This window comes from Ramularia collo-cygni (assembly GCF_900074925.1).
Source record: "Ramularia collo-cygni strain URUG2 genome assembly, contig: RCC_scaffold04, whole genome shotgun sequence".
In the NCBI taxonomy this organism is placed as follows: domain Eukaryota; kingdom Fungi; phylum Ascomycota; class Dothideomycetes; order Mycosphaerellales; family Mycosphaerellaceae; genus Ramularia; species Ramularia collo-cygni.
In genome coordinates, this window is record NW_019716258.1 from 332,700 (window position 1) to 346,162 (window position 13,463).

Below are 13,463 nucleotides of genomic sequence, written 5' to 3' on the forward strand. Positions count from 1 at the left end.
CGGTGAGGACGTCCCTCGGTTTGTTTCACGGCATTTCTTTAGGGATAGCTAGAGAAGGAAGCAGGCCTGAAGCTGGAAACCGCGAGTAGAGCTCTCAGTTTCAGAAATCATTGATAAGGGCAGCGCCTACAAATTCTCTTTCCTCCGAATGATCGAGCGCTTTGCTTATGACAAGATCTTTAGTAGGTAGCGCTAAACTTGTCGATCATGTAGATAGGACAGTGTCAAGGTGATTAAGGGTGCTTTGTCTCACTGAAGAGAGCTCATGTCGACTGCCCTGACCGCGAGCTCCTCGCCATTCAAAACTCGGACTTCTACCGGAAGATCCTTGCCAAAAGTTGAGCAGGTTGAACATTCCATAGCGGATAGGATAGCACTGCTTTCTACATGCTCCGACAGTTTGGAACACTAACAGATGTCAAAAGTCTCCGTCTTCGCCAGGAGTTGATCTTCCGATAAACTGCGGATGTATTCGCCCTGTTGGAGAATGGTCAGCATACGTACAATGGTCCTTCTTGTGACGCCAGACGACACTTACATGCATCACACCCGAAACATAGATCGCTCCCAGCAAAGCAAACCTGTCACCCTTCGGCCTCAATATCACTGGCACATTGACGCCCAACAAGATGACCACGACATCTCCAGGGAGTATATTGTCGTATCCCATCCCGAATCTCCCTTCAGATATTTTCAAGTGCCTGAAACGAGGTGCTCGCCCAGCGACGTTCTCGACAAAGTCAACGATGCTGCCTGTATTGCCCTCTTGGGCGAAAGCAGGGAGTACAAAATTTTCTCGATCCTGTTCCGAATGAAGCTCCCAGCCTTTATACATCATGGCACCAAAATCTCGTATCAACTTGGTGTTGTCATCATCAATGTCCGAATAGCCACCAATGGTCAATGAGTCGGCCACGGCGACGATCGTCTCTCTGCTACTATGCTCATCGATGAACTCAGGAGCCCACAAATACGAAAAGTGTCTCGCTACTTCTGTAGAGTCCCAATTATTACTCTCCACTCGAGTCGTAWGCAGCTTGTTCTGGATCAAAGGTTCAAAGGCCAACTCGACCGTCCCGATGCGTAAACCTCTGAGATGTAACAGGCCCGCGGACGGTGTGGACCTTATCATGGGAGCTGGCAGTCCATTATGCGTGTTGCATCCAATACCAGTGACTGGGGTCAGCAACCCCGCATCACCCCAGCTCATGTTTTCCATATSCAGACGTGGAACCCAGGYCGGCCAGTGCTCTTTTCCATCCGGACCTGTTGAGTAGCCGACACGATTCATGACCGACATCTGTTCGAGCAGAAGCAGCGAGTTCTCCGACTCCATGATCATCGCAGCGGCCGCCGTGTATCTCGCGCTTAGCGGCTTGTCATAGCTCTGCGCAATGAATCCCCGAACGGCCTCCTCCTCTGGTCTGATTCCAAGTAAGCCATAGATCCTGTCTTCCTGCTTTGTCACACCTCGAGATATGGTGGATACCAAGAGACGGGAAAGCTGCACCCTTCCGCGCATCTTTACCTTCGCCATCATCACCGCAGGAAGAAGATACTTGGCGTTAAAGGCGTCAGGCATGACATCTCGATGTGTATTCCAAGCCCAATATGCAACGGCAGCAAAGTCGTCCCAGGAGAACGTATGGCGGCCACAAAAGACATTGGCTTGACCCGGCCGAGCGAGCACGATCTCTTGGATGGTCCAGACTCGTGTGAACTACAAGTTACAAGTAAGCATATGACTGAACGCAATGTTCCCGAGAGAAATAGTACCCAAGGAACAGCCAAAATGGTTCTCAAAGCTTCCCAATCACATCCTGTAGGAGTTGGAAGATCTCCATTTGGCGGTGTGGCCATCTCTCCATGTTGTAGAAACCACGCCTCTTTCTCCGTCTTCAGAGCGTTCAGCGAATGCAGCGCAGCAGCGGTATGAATACCAGCAGAGCCCAACCAAATACAGACGGCTTGAGCACAGCTGTACAGACGCGCCATCAAAGACAGTTGCTTTTCTTTCTCAGCAACATCCTGCTGATTGATACAGATGGCATCAATCCATATTGGCACATTCGCATCCCCAGCACCCCGTTCGAAAGCTGTAATGAGCCCTCTTAGAGCCGCTTCTGAGCTGTGTGGAACTTCGGCTTCGTGGCCGTCAAGTATAATTTCCGCGACCTCTGGCACAGTGCCCCAGCTGTAAGATACAGCGTAGAAAGGCGCGCCAATGTCATCGGGGCCCGAAGGACAACGAACAGTGATGAATTCGAAGCAGAGACTCGCAGACGCCAGTAATTGGGACGTTCCCTTGTACTTTAGTAATCTGATCTCATTGCTTGGATCGTCAAGTGGACGGTATTGGTAAATCGATGTTGGAGCGATGGCCTTGAATGCATCCGCTGTGAAGGGRCCGATCTTGGGTGGATCCCTGGAGCCATTCATCTCGTATAATTATTGTTGAGAAGCAAACAGTTGCAAGAGACAACATGGACTTATATGTCAGGCGGCTGTAAAGAGGCCAGGCTCTCTGCCAAGCCCGCCTTCACCTTCTTGGGCATAGTACACCTTCCCTTTTGGGCAATGTTGAAGAAGCGCGAGGCTGCAGCCTTCTATGCAAGAGCGAATTCTAGCCGCCATGGTTCCGATTGCGACAAATGCGTGCTGTTTTCGCATGTTTATGACATTAAATGCAGCCGACTACCTATCATCTCGCATCAGCGCAGGTTCATAGCGAGGCTCATCCTCGTCGCCGCCTAGGTCTCTCGACCTCTTCCATCTCCGGTCTTCCTAAATCTCTCTCTCTTTGTTGAGCTCTGCCATCTGTCCTTCTCTCTCTCCCGGTAGCTTGATCTGCCCGCCTCTCCGGGGCAGCCTCAATTGGCGTACTGACTGGGGCAATAACAGCAGCCTCCCTTGCTTCTCTGACCTCCTTCAAGCTCAGGCCCAGCGCACTCGCATACTCGCCGAAACTAAGCACGATCTGCTCAAGACTCTGCTTGAGGATGAACAAGACTTGCGCAACTTCTGCCCTTTCGATCGATATCCTCGGATGCTCGACGTCGCTCCAATGCGGTCTGGCCTCTCTCACAAACTTCTCCATCAAAACCACAGTAGCAGTCAAAGTCCTGACAACCTCTGCCACATCTTTCTGTACAGAGCCAAACTGATCTTCTTGAAGGGAGAATATGATCAGGCTCTCCAAAATCTTCACAGCATGAATCAGGTTCCCCTTTCCACTCTCACCTTGGCCAAATACTGCACTGCACAACTTTCTGCCAAGTGTCTGCCGGAAAGGAGCGCCCAGGGGAGTCTCCAAAAACTGTATGAGGTACTGTCTTGGTAGGAATCTCTCCAACAGTATGGAGCCGTTGGCCGCAGTGGCATCAGCCAAGCGCTGCTGGTCTTTCTTAGACAGGACAGCGTCCGCGGTCCACTGAATGGCTTTCCTCGCGTGCGGCGAGACTGGGTTTGCCGCACCGGGGCTCTGTCCGATTGACTTGGTCAAGTTGCCAACTGACGCACGGAAGTCAGGTGTGCGTTTAGCGAACACATCGGCATTGGTGAGGACTCCTTGATCCGCAATCTTTCTCAGTCCAGATGTTTCCTCCTCTGAATTTACCGTCAACTCTTCACGCAGTCTCTTCATTTCCGCCTCGGCTTGTAGCTTCGCCTGGTACGCGGTTGGATCACTTGCTGCGTCAACTCGAGCTTGCACGGCTGAGATTTCCGCAAGACAAAGCTTGCAGATTTGTGACCATGTGTTACCACCCGCACGGTCTACTTCTGTGTAGATGCTTTTTCTTCGTGTCTCGAAATCAGTGCAGATGATATACAGCTCCCAAAATGCAAACCCTTTGGGCACAGGTTTCTTGCTCTTCAAACCAGTCAACAGGCTTCCGTTGGGATCCCGACTCCGGTGGACAACCGCTCCTCGAGAGTCTTTGATCTCGCTTGTGAGTGGCTCCCCCTTCTTCAATGGCGGCTGTGCCACAATAGCGCCGAAGGCAGCATTGGAGATTTCCCATAGCAATATCAGCATGATTGAAGTATAGATAGCCTGGCCCATCAGCGTTGGGAAGTACACGATTCCTGTAGGCGGCGCTGAGTCCGGAAGCTGGCCTAAGAAAGCCTTGACGAGGACGTATGTCCATTTCCAGGCTGTCTGACGGACGAGTAGGTAGTATACAGGAAAGTGAACAATGAAGATGCAGCCTATCGCGAGCTTCAGAGTCCGGTTCAAGATGGCACCGCTTTGCTCCGTGATTGCGCGAACCGCCAATGGGAGCCTTTCGATCATGTTCTCCGGGATTCCGAGATATACCACGAAAGGGTTGGTCCTCTTCACCTCGCCCTCATCCGTGTGAAGCTCCACGAGATCATAGTCGCGCAGAAGATGTAGTCCAGCTTGAACAAGGCCTAGCACCCAAAACAGGCATCGCAGGAATATGGGGTTCTCGTTCAACCGCGGCCTCTCGTATTCCTGTCCAAGGTCCAAATTTCCTAGCTCCTTACTTGCGCCTTTGCGACTCCAGATGAAAWCCTCGACGAAGAACGCGGCGCTCCAGACATACCATCCAGCCGTATGAAGGACGCTTCCAACCCCACTGATGCCGGCAAAGCGACCGAGAAAAGCAGCACTCTCACTGCAAGCCACGTGCTTCCCAACGTGCATGTTGGCCACGCGTACAATGAAGACGGCAAGACATGGCATGAAGAGCAATAGTGCGCGGAGGCCAGTGGGTCCTAGCGGAAACCATGACCACAGCAGACCAGCGCGGGAAAAGGACAAGAATGACGACGATAAGAACGTGGCATCGGCCCAGCAGAGGACGAGGGAGACGGCGGCGGCATTGACAAAGCGGCGGTGCAATGCCGGTGTGAGGAACTCTTTGTAGAGTCGAATTCGCGGGGTGGGCGCAGAGGTTGGCGCTTCGCGTTTCATCGTCTGGTTCGTGGACGGTGCAAAGATGTTGACCGGAGGACGCTGGGCCAGCGTGGTCTGCGTATTCGTGGCCATGTTCTGGGAGTTATCCGAGCATTGTTGTGGTGAGCTGGTGAGCTTGTTTGGGTGCTGCGCTTAAATTTATGAACGAGATGCACACGCTTTCATGTGACGATGACTGGAGTCGTCAAATTTTGATGGGATGCTTCAAATACTCTAAATAACAGTGTCACGTATTCACATCATCCTACTTCCGAGCCATTTTCTTGACCGCCATGAACGTCAGCGTAATCGACTCGCGGGTCTTCCGTAACCTCTTCCCTCAGTCGGTACAGCTGCGCGAGGTCCGAATTCTGGCACGATCATCTCTGATTGACCTCATCCAGACTATGAAGTACTTGCTACAAGATACCAACGCGCGTAAGTGTCGATTGTACGCCATGCTTCGYGGAAAGGTCTCTTGACATAATACAGAGCAAGGGCTGACCGACCACATCTTTAGCTCGCACTTCCAATAACATTTGGCTATAAATTTGCAGTCTATCTCTCCGCCTTCTAACGTCAGCTAGACCGCCTCGATCAACTCGAGGCGCAATGCTTGCTAGTCGAGTTTGTTAGTGCGGCCGGCACGCTCGCATCGTTGTAATCAGACGGTGCGAGACCGACCGTTCGCAAGAATCTCGCGCACGAACTTGGACTGGAAGATACAGTGATAGCCGCGGCATGTCGCCAGGGGTCTCATCACGGTACCTTGATGACAATGCCGCAAAATCGCAATCCCATCTCAAGTGAAGTGGCGCTGGCAGCTTCAAAACTTCTCCGATGAAACGCAGGTCTTGCTCCGGACGGCATGGTTTCTGACTCCGGGCGAGCTTCATGGAATCTTGWGTGGGTGACTGTGCCTGATAGCTTTGTTCTTTGCTGCGGAGCTCTGCTTCAGACCAACTTTGCACTGAGTGGACTCGTCCTCAATGAGGAAGCAACGTCTGAGATCTGTGTTCCACCAAGCGTCTGATTGTTGTAGAAGTCGCGATGATGGGTCTGGCATCGTATATCGGGCGTCAGCCTGCTCATGATCTCGTTACAGGGCCTGCACATCTTCCATTGAAACCGGCGAGCCTGTCCTGGATAGACTTCTCGGAGATGAGAAAGTCACAGGGAGCATTTCAAAGGAAGAATCAACCAGTCTCTGCAATCCTACCAACTACATGGTCTGTGCTGCGCATATGTTAGACCAAGTGCTAAGAGACCGTGGTCACACAGTAGCATGATCTCATAGCTGTCAAAAGATACGGTTGCGTCACTCTTGTATGTGTTGAGGCTCAATGGTTGAAGGAGTTCTCAAATCCAAGTTTGGCCTTTTACGGCCCGCAGACTGAGTTTTCTTCAACAAGCATGCCACGGCATCGACAGTATGCATTCGAGTTCTACCGAGCATCTTTGCAGCTGCTCCGTAGCGCCATGGGCCTGTGAGTGTCAAGGTTTCCAGCTTTCCTTGTGGTGAATCGCGACGATGCTCGCGAGCGTGTGGCTGCAAGCACAGAAAGAAGCAGCCTTGCAGAGGGTCGAATGATGTCTTCGTATTCGTGCAACAGCACAAACGGGCGGCCTTGTAGTCACCATGTCGTACCGGACACACCAACCGTTGCGCCGCAGGTTTATTCGTGGCCATGCATGCCATCTCACCCAAACCGCCTCTTCTCTCTTCTCCTCACCCATACATGCTCATCTCCATCCACATCGCCATTCCTCACTTCAACCTCCCACAGCCCTAATTTGTACCCACCTCGATCACTTTGTCCCGTGAACAGGTCAAATGTCCAGCCATGTTTCGGACACGCTATGCCAGCACTGAGCACAATGCCAAAATCTTCAATGTCGTATAAGCTGCCATGGGAGAGCGGGTACGACTGGTGCGGACAGGAGTGGTTCATTGCGTGCATCTTGTCTCGATAGCGGAAAATCAACAATTGTGAATCGAGGGCGCCTGCATGATTCTGAGCTTCTTTGGGCGTGAAGATCTGCGGTTGAGTACTTGGCTCAGTCGAAAGTTGGAGGACCTTGCAGGGTGGTAGGATGTCTGCATCACTGGCCGCCGAGCTGGCGATCTTGGTCTTTTTGGACTTGGTATTGGCGTCGGTGGGTTCGATGTTGGRGAATGACGAGGCTGGACCGGCGTACAGCCAGGGATTAGACGCAGCCATCTTGAAGGTTGCTGCTGTGTTAAAAGTACGACCTCTCGTGGAGAGTGAGATGTGAATGGGTGGTGAGAGGGAAATAAATTCGTCCGTCTTTGCTTACGGGAAGCCCTGGACCATGTCGGCTCAATGGTGAACGACACTCTGTGTGGTTATATCAAGATTGCATAGTTATTGTTCTGATGCCCATGTTGCGATGCCAGAGGTAYATGCAAGTTATGTCATTGTGAATTGGTGAGAGAGAGTTCTCACGGAACGAGGTTCAAGGGCCAAAGTCACTGACGAATCACAACGTGTGCAGGGATGAAGGCGATTGACCCCTTTCCTCCCTCCCGTGCATCGGCATTTGCATTTCTAGCTGACACAAATTCCGTATAAATCGCCATTATGGCAATGCCCCATCCACTTCTCGACGATGTCAGAGATGGCCGGATTAACGCCTCTGGCAAAGTATCGCCATACACGAGACTTCAACAGATTGAAGGAATAGCACAAATTCCACTAGAAGAGCCAGGCTGGCTTTTGAAGGTCGATCTCGAGATACCGGATTTCGACCTGCCTCGCGAAATAAGCAGAACCATTCGTGTACCAAAGGACATAACTTTCCACCAACTTAATGGAATCCTTGTCAGAGCGCTGGGTTGGAGCAGCCTGTACCGTGAGCGTAAAATCTGGGGCAGCGATAAGGACTATCGATTCATTTTGTGGGACGATCAGGTCGAGGTCAGCCTCGAACCAAAAGAGGTCCTGGTAGCTGACCGTGACGTCTACAATCCCGACTGGAAGATCAGCAAGACTCGAAGATTGATGCAAGTGTTCGGTGGAAGCCGTATCTGGCCAGAGGCCCCGAGAAGAATAGACTACGAGTTGCAGTTTGGTGTGAATGCGCCCTTTTGGGTGTATTCCCTTGAATTGCTAGGCGAGACAGATTTGTGTCATAATGATCGGCCTGGCCAGGAGGTTTTCTGTCTAGATGGCGTAGGCTACCCGGAAGCGTCGGACTTGGAGGAAGATGGCCTCGATTTGGTAGAGCTGGAGACACTTCGAGACAGATTTGACGTTGAATTTGTCAATAATCGTCTTGAAGGCTGGTGCAGATCGTGGCGCATGCAGCAACACAAGACGAAACGCTGATACGATTTTTGATGTTGTAATTAGGAAAAGGCGATMTCTTGATATTTTCAAATGTTGGCATGGTATTAGATCTTCCATGTGGAAGACGTGCATTGACTACGTGAATGCGAGCTTTGGTAAATATCCGTGAAGAAAGAAAGCCGAGCACTCGAGCGTTTGATGCTAGGGGATGCAGTCCTTCATGATGCCGCGGAGTTCAAACGGCCGCTCGACACCCATCTACAACGGCAAACAGTGTCCTTCGGCCAGTGGCTCTTATGAGCCCGAATACCCATCCGGAAGCTGAGACCGGACTATTGAATGTCAATCAAGACAATCTGGCGTGCCTGACGTGGACCTGAGTAATACTCCGCTCCGAGTCTAGTAGAGTCCAGGATCATGCTGCCTTCTGTAATCTCCTTTGCCCAAATCGGCCATTCCATATCAGCAATGGCATGTCTAACAGGCTGTGCAGACCGAAGTCGTGCTGAGATGGCGCGTATGACATTTTAGTCTGCAAGTTGGGTCGCAGCTTGAGGCGGCCACGAACGTGTAGTTCGCCTGTAGTCAAACCCAAGTGATCCTCTACTTAGTAGCGATCAAAGAATTAGTTCACGAGGCCACTGAGCCTGGTGCCCACATTCTGCCAACTCTCTCGACTTCTTTTATGAAGCGCGGGCTCTCAATGCTCAAATCTCCCACTTTAGTAGAGAGCTTTGGATCATGCTCATCTGGTGTGTAGAAAGGGTTTCGCAGCAAACGGATATATGCCGTTTGTAGAGCGTGAAAGGCCTAACATAGAAGTTAGCATGTGAAGACCTGGACGCTGGATTATCTGTATAGATGACACATACCGGCTGTAAGTCACTATTCCTCAGYCCGAGCACGGCAGTCCTCGCAGCTTCAGCATTCGGAGCAGTCCGTCCAAGCATGTCTACCGCAATCACCAGTTTGATGCCGGTGTTAAGGAGCCAGCCGTACAAAGCTATACGATCATCCAAAGCATGTAAAAGTCCAAAGTCTACTGAGAGTGGGCCCGAGCTTGCACTCCGTGATTCGAATATGTCGAGTGTCGAGTTGAGCAACATGCTGTACTCCAGGAGGTCTCGTTCCTGGTCGACAGCTGGGAACAGTGAGATGTGGAGCGGGTTGTTCTGGGTCGTATTAGCGATCGTTCGTAGGTCTCTCGGAGTGAGCATACATTGCGGCCTATAACACCAATGGCGGCAATACAGGGCGACCGGTCCATGATGATGGTTGTTGGGAGTGTTTGGGTTACAATGGAGATTCAGTGTTCAATTCGCATATGCGGGTAGGTCGAAAGTTAGACGGGATGGAAGTGAAGCATGAAGCTGTTGCGGCCTTGGTGCCTGAAATGGATGACAACCGGGTCGAACCGATTGGCCCATATTTGTCCTCACGATTCAAAGGAAGCATCACCACCTCTATCCGCCACTTGCACTTGCTCGCGACATCTTCCACGGCCGCATTCCCTCTCCTCTCCTCTCCGCAATCCTGCGACCGACCATACCACTGTTCAGCATGTCTTTTGCACGGACAGCGTTGGCGCTACGGGGAGCCGCCCCTTCCAAGGCACTGCAGCCATTCCGCGCCGCGCGAGTGGCCAATGCCGCATTCATCTCCTCATCCACGAAGAAGCCGGCCAGTGAGGCGGTTCCGGCCCGCGCATATGGTGCTGGAAATGTCACGGGCAACCCTGGCGCGCCGCCACCAATGAAGAAGAGCTCGGTGGAGGTGCCACTACCCAGCCAGGAGGGCAGCAAAGGCGTGGTGGAATACGCACTGTAGGTTGAGCCTCTATGGTGGCGATGTACACGTCCAAAATGCTCATTTTTCCACAGCACAACACTCGATTCCATCGCAAACTGGGCTCGGCAAGGCTCACTTTGGCCCATGACCTTTGGTCTCGCTTGCTGCGCCGTCGAAATGATGCATCTCTCCACCCCACGATATGATCAGGATCGTCTTGGAATCATTTTCCGTGCCTCTCCCCGACAGTCCGATGTCATGATTGTGGCTGGCACCCTTACAAACAAGATGGCCCCCGCYCTACGACAGGTCTACGATCAAATGCCAGATCCCCGTTGGGTCATTTCCATGGGAAGCTGTGCGAACGGAGGCGGCTACTACCACTACTCGTACAGTGTTACAAGAGGATGTGATAGAATTGTGCCAGTCGATATCTATGTGCCTGGATGCCCACCGACCAGCGAGGCATTGATGTACGGCATTTTCCAACTGCAGAAGAAGATGAGGCACACCAAGATCACACGCATGTGGTATAGGAAGTAAACGTGTATTTGCCATCGAGAGAAGAATACTAGCATTGCTGCTCGAGGTCTTCGGCGATTCGTTGGTCCATTTGGCATGGGAAGCGGAAGCAAGAGATGCCCACAAGGGTCGAAGCATCATGGCGTTTTGGCGCAGCAGTCCCTATGTCCATATGTACAAACTGCATTTCGTTCAATCGAACCCCATCGAACAAGCTTGGTCGTCCTATGCGGAGTGAGTATCGGTATGAGCTGCAGCTTCGTACGGACACAAGTTGGGCATTTGCTTTCATTCGTGTCATCACCCACACTCTTTTGCGCCGTAGGAGATTGCTTACACAGCAATTTTCACCCTGGGGCGTGTTAGAGCAACCTAGCTAACATGATCCAGCGCCCCTCTCGGTCAATTTGACCCTCGTCGGAACTGAAATAGATTCGCTTTCGACAAGAAGTCAGCATTATGAAACCCGTCCGGCAGAGGTCCTCGCTGTGCAGCACTGGAAGTCTGAGACATGATGCTCAATCAATCATGCCATAGTGAGAATCGTTTGTTTCATGGAAACTTCTGCGCAATCGATCGATGAAGGATCTCCAAGGGGAGGGTACCCTCGATAGCGCCACGTTCAAGTGTCTTTCATTCAAGCAATGCTTTGGCCAAATACGCGCGTCTGAGACCTGTTCCTACGATCGATCGAGCATGTGGTGGATCAGTAGAAAGCAGAGCAATTAGTGAAAATCCCGGACCCGCGGAGCGCCATGTGGACTGCTATGGATCAAGGCAACCTCGCCCCTGCACAACATCAGGGCATCCGCCCATCCGACGTCGCCATGGGACATTTGGCTTTGATGATTGAGGCGTTGTCCAGGTCCAGGTCTTGATCCTGGTCCTGGTCTTGGCCCTGATCCTAGACGGCTTGGCATGCTTGTACAGAACGTTCAAATGAAGGGAAGAAGCGAAACATGTCACCTGGACTGCTACACTATGTGCYATGGCAAACCTTCACACTTTCCACGAACTTGAAGCCTTCACACGACGGAAAAATCCATGTTATCTGCTTACGTTTGACCTCGCACGCGCAATTGAAGATGGTCCGCGAGTTGACAAATTTAGTTCAAACTTGCATGGGGAGAGTGCACGATGTTGTGATTCTGGCACGTGATCCACAGATGACTAAGGATCAGACGATATAGCCGCATCTTAGATGCAGAGTTTTCACCTGTATGCTAATTAGTGTTATCTGCGTACTTTACCTTAATTTAGTAACAGCTTTATAACAGGTTATAAGCCCGGCGCTACTACGATCCTATCCTTACTAAGAAGTTATTAGTATTAATAATATTAACCCTATACTTACTATTTTAATAGGGGAATCCTAGCGAGCTAAGAGAAGAGCTAGAATTAAAATATAATAGAGCTAGTTAAGATAGTAAAGGAGAATTAGGTACTTAGAAAGGGCACTAACTTCTTAGGCTAGAAGGCAATACTTAGAGGAGTACTAGTAAAAGAGGATGTACTTAGATATATCTTCTATAATCTTCCCTAGGAGCTATTATAACTAGAGCCCTAGAGGATTAACTACCCTAATGCAGCTAATTATCTACTAGTATTAAAGGAGTTTAAGAAGAAGGACATAATTGCCTATAGCATTATCTATAGCCGGCTAGATAAAAAGCTTAGGCCTAATTTCGGAAGCACTAAGAAAATAGTATAGGAGCTGTTTAAAATAATCCTTACTATATATTAACTAGTCGTTACTATAGACATTTATAACACTCTTAGGTAGATTAGGAGCATTAAACTAACGGGTAATAATACCCTAAAGTACTATAAGGACTTCTAAAAGTAGGTATATTAGTATAGGATAGCTACTAAGTAATATGCTAGAGCTAACTGCATTCCTAATATATAGGAGGGACTTATATTCCTACCTTTTATTATAAACATACTGTTTATTATAGGTCTAAACTATATTAAGTAGCTTAGAAGCTAGCGATATATTAATAAACCCTAGCTAGTAATATTAGAGGATATAATTACCTCTCTTAGACGTAAGAAACCCCTAGTATTAAGCTACTAGCCTAATCCTTCCTAGAAACGAGTTGTAGAAGGAGTAATAGCAGATATTAAAGATAATAATAAGAAATGCACTTAGTATAAATACAACTACACTAATGCAGAATATTATAAGTAATACCCTAATAGGGCACTATCGTCCTAGAAAGCTAGAAAGCCTAATAATAATAAGAAGAGGTAGTCCTAGAAGAAAAAATAGTAGAGGAGAGCTAATACTATAGTAGCTTAAGACTTATCTAGGTCCCTATTAGACTTAGATTCTAATAGCTTAATAAGCTGCAGTGTCGCAATAGCTATATCTTTAATAAAGCCTATTAATAGCTACATTAATATATAGGACTCTAGGATAGCATATTACTTCTTTAATAATAAAGTATAATTTAAAGATCTCTACGAGAAAAAGAAACTAGCAGAGTTCTCCTAGGCTATTAGGAAGAACAGAGTTACGTATTTAGGAATAGTAACTCTCTAGCTAAAAGGCCCTAAAGGTCTTAAAATATAGCTAGAACTAAAGGGAGCTTTATACTCCCTAAGCTCTAATATAAACCTTATCTCTATAGAGCGGATCCTAGAGAAGTTTAGCATTATATACAACACTAGGACTAGAACTATCCTAGATAAGGATAATAAGCCTATTAGGAAGCTTTAAAAGCTCTATAGAGTGCTTGTTCTAAAAGATATAAAGATCCTTATCCTAGAGGGCTAATAGCCCCCCCTATTTAGAAAGACTATAGTTAGAAAAACTATAGTAGCAGCTTTTATAAAGCTAAAGGCTAATATAGAGCGTTAGTATTAGAGATTTAGCTATATTAGAGCCTTAATCCTTAACGCTATAAAGCTTAAGGCAA

The 13,463-nt window shown here is 49.3% G+C and overlaps 6 protein-coding genes; 2 read left to right on the forward strand and 4 right to left on the reverse strand.

Moving 5' to 3' along the window:
- Window positions 1-408: 408 nt before the first annotated feature.
- Window positions 409-2,439, reverse strand: RCC_03276 (uncharacterized protein; the record flags this gene model as incomplete). XM_023768566.1 has 3 exons in its annotated part: window positions 409-477; window positions 539-1,720; window positions 1,777-2,439. The coding sequence occupies 3 exons, from the start codon at window positions 2,437-2,439 to the stop codon at window positions 409-411; spliced, it is 1,914 nt and encodes a 637-aa protein (XP_023624334.1).
- Window positions 2,440-2,734: 295 nt separating this feature from the next.
- Window positions 2,735-5,014, reverse strand: RCC_03277 (uncharacterized protein; the record flags this gene model as incomplete). The annotated part of the gene is made up of 1 exon (XM_023768567.1): window positions 2,735-5,014. The coding sequence occupies one exon, from the start codon at window positions 5,012-5,014 to the stop codon at window positions 2,735-2,737; it is 2,280 nt and encodes a 759-aa protein (XP_023624335.1).
- Window positions 5,015-6,621: 1,607 nt separating this feature from the next.
- Window positions 6,622-7,143, reverse strand: RCC_03278 (uncharacterized protein; the record flags this gene model as incomplete). The annotated part of the gene is made up of 1 exon (XM_023768568.1): window positions 6,622-7,143. The coding sequence occupies one exon, from the start codon at window positions 7,141-7,143 to the stop codon at window positions 6,622-6,624; it is 522 nt and encodes a 173-aa protein (XP_023624336.1).
- A 381-nt stretch (window positions 7,144-7,524) lies between these two features.
- On the forward strand, window positions 7,525-8,271 carry RCC_03279 (uncharacterized protein; the record flags this gene model as incomplete). The annotated part of the gene is made up of 1 exon (XM_023768569.1): window positions 7,525-8,271. One exon carries the CDS (start codon window positions 7,525-7,527, stop codon window positions 8,269-8,271), a length of 747 nt encoding a protein of 248 aa, XP_023624337.1.
- Window positions 8,272-8,862: 591 nt separating this feature from the next.
- On the reverse strand, window positions 8,863-9,499 carry RCC_03280 (uncharacterized protein; the record flags this gene model as incomplete). XM_023768570.1 has 3 exons in its annotated part: window positions 8,863-9,042; window positions 9,105-9,404; window positions 9,452-9,499. The coding sequence occupies 3 exons, from the start codon at window positions 9,497-9,499 to the stop codon at window positions 8,863-8,865; spliced, it is 528 nt and encodes a 175-aa protein (XP_023624338.1).
- Window positions 9,500-9,792: 293 nt separating this feature from the next.
- RCC_03281 (probable NADH-ubiquinone oxidoreductase 19.3 kDa subunit, mitochondrial precursor) lies at window positions 9,793-10,563 on the forward strand (the record flags this gene model as incomplete). XM_023768571.1 has 2 exons in its annotated part: window positions 9,793-10,055; window positions 10,113-10,563. 2 exons carry the CDS (start codon window positions 9,793-9,795, stop codon window positions 10,561-10,563), a joined length of 714 nt encoding a protein of 237 aa, XP_023624339.1.
- Window positions 10,564-13,463: the final 2,900 nt, after the last annotated feature.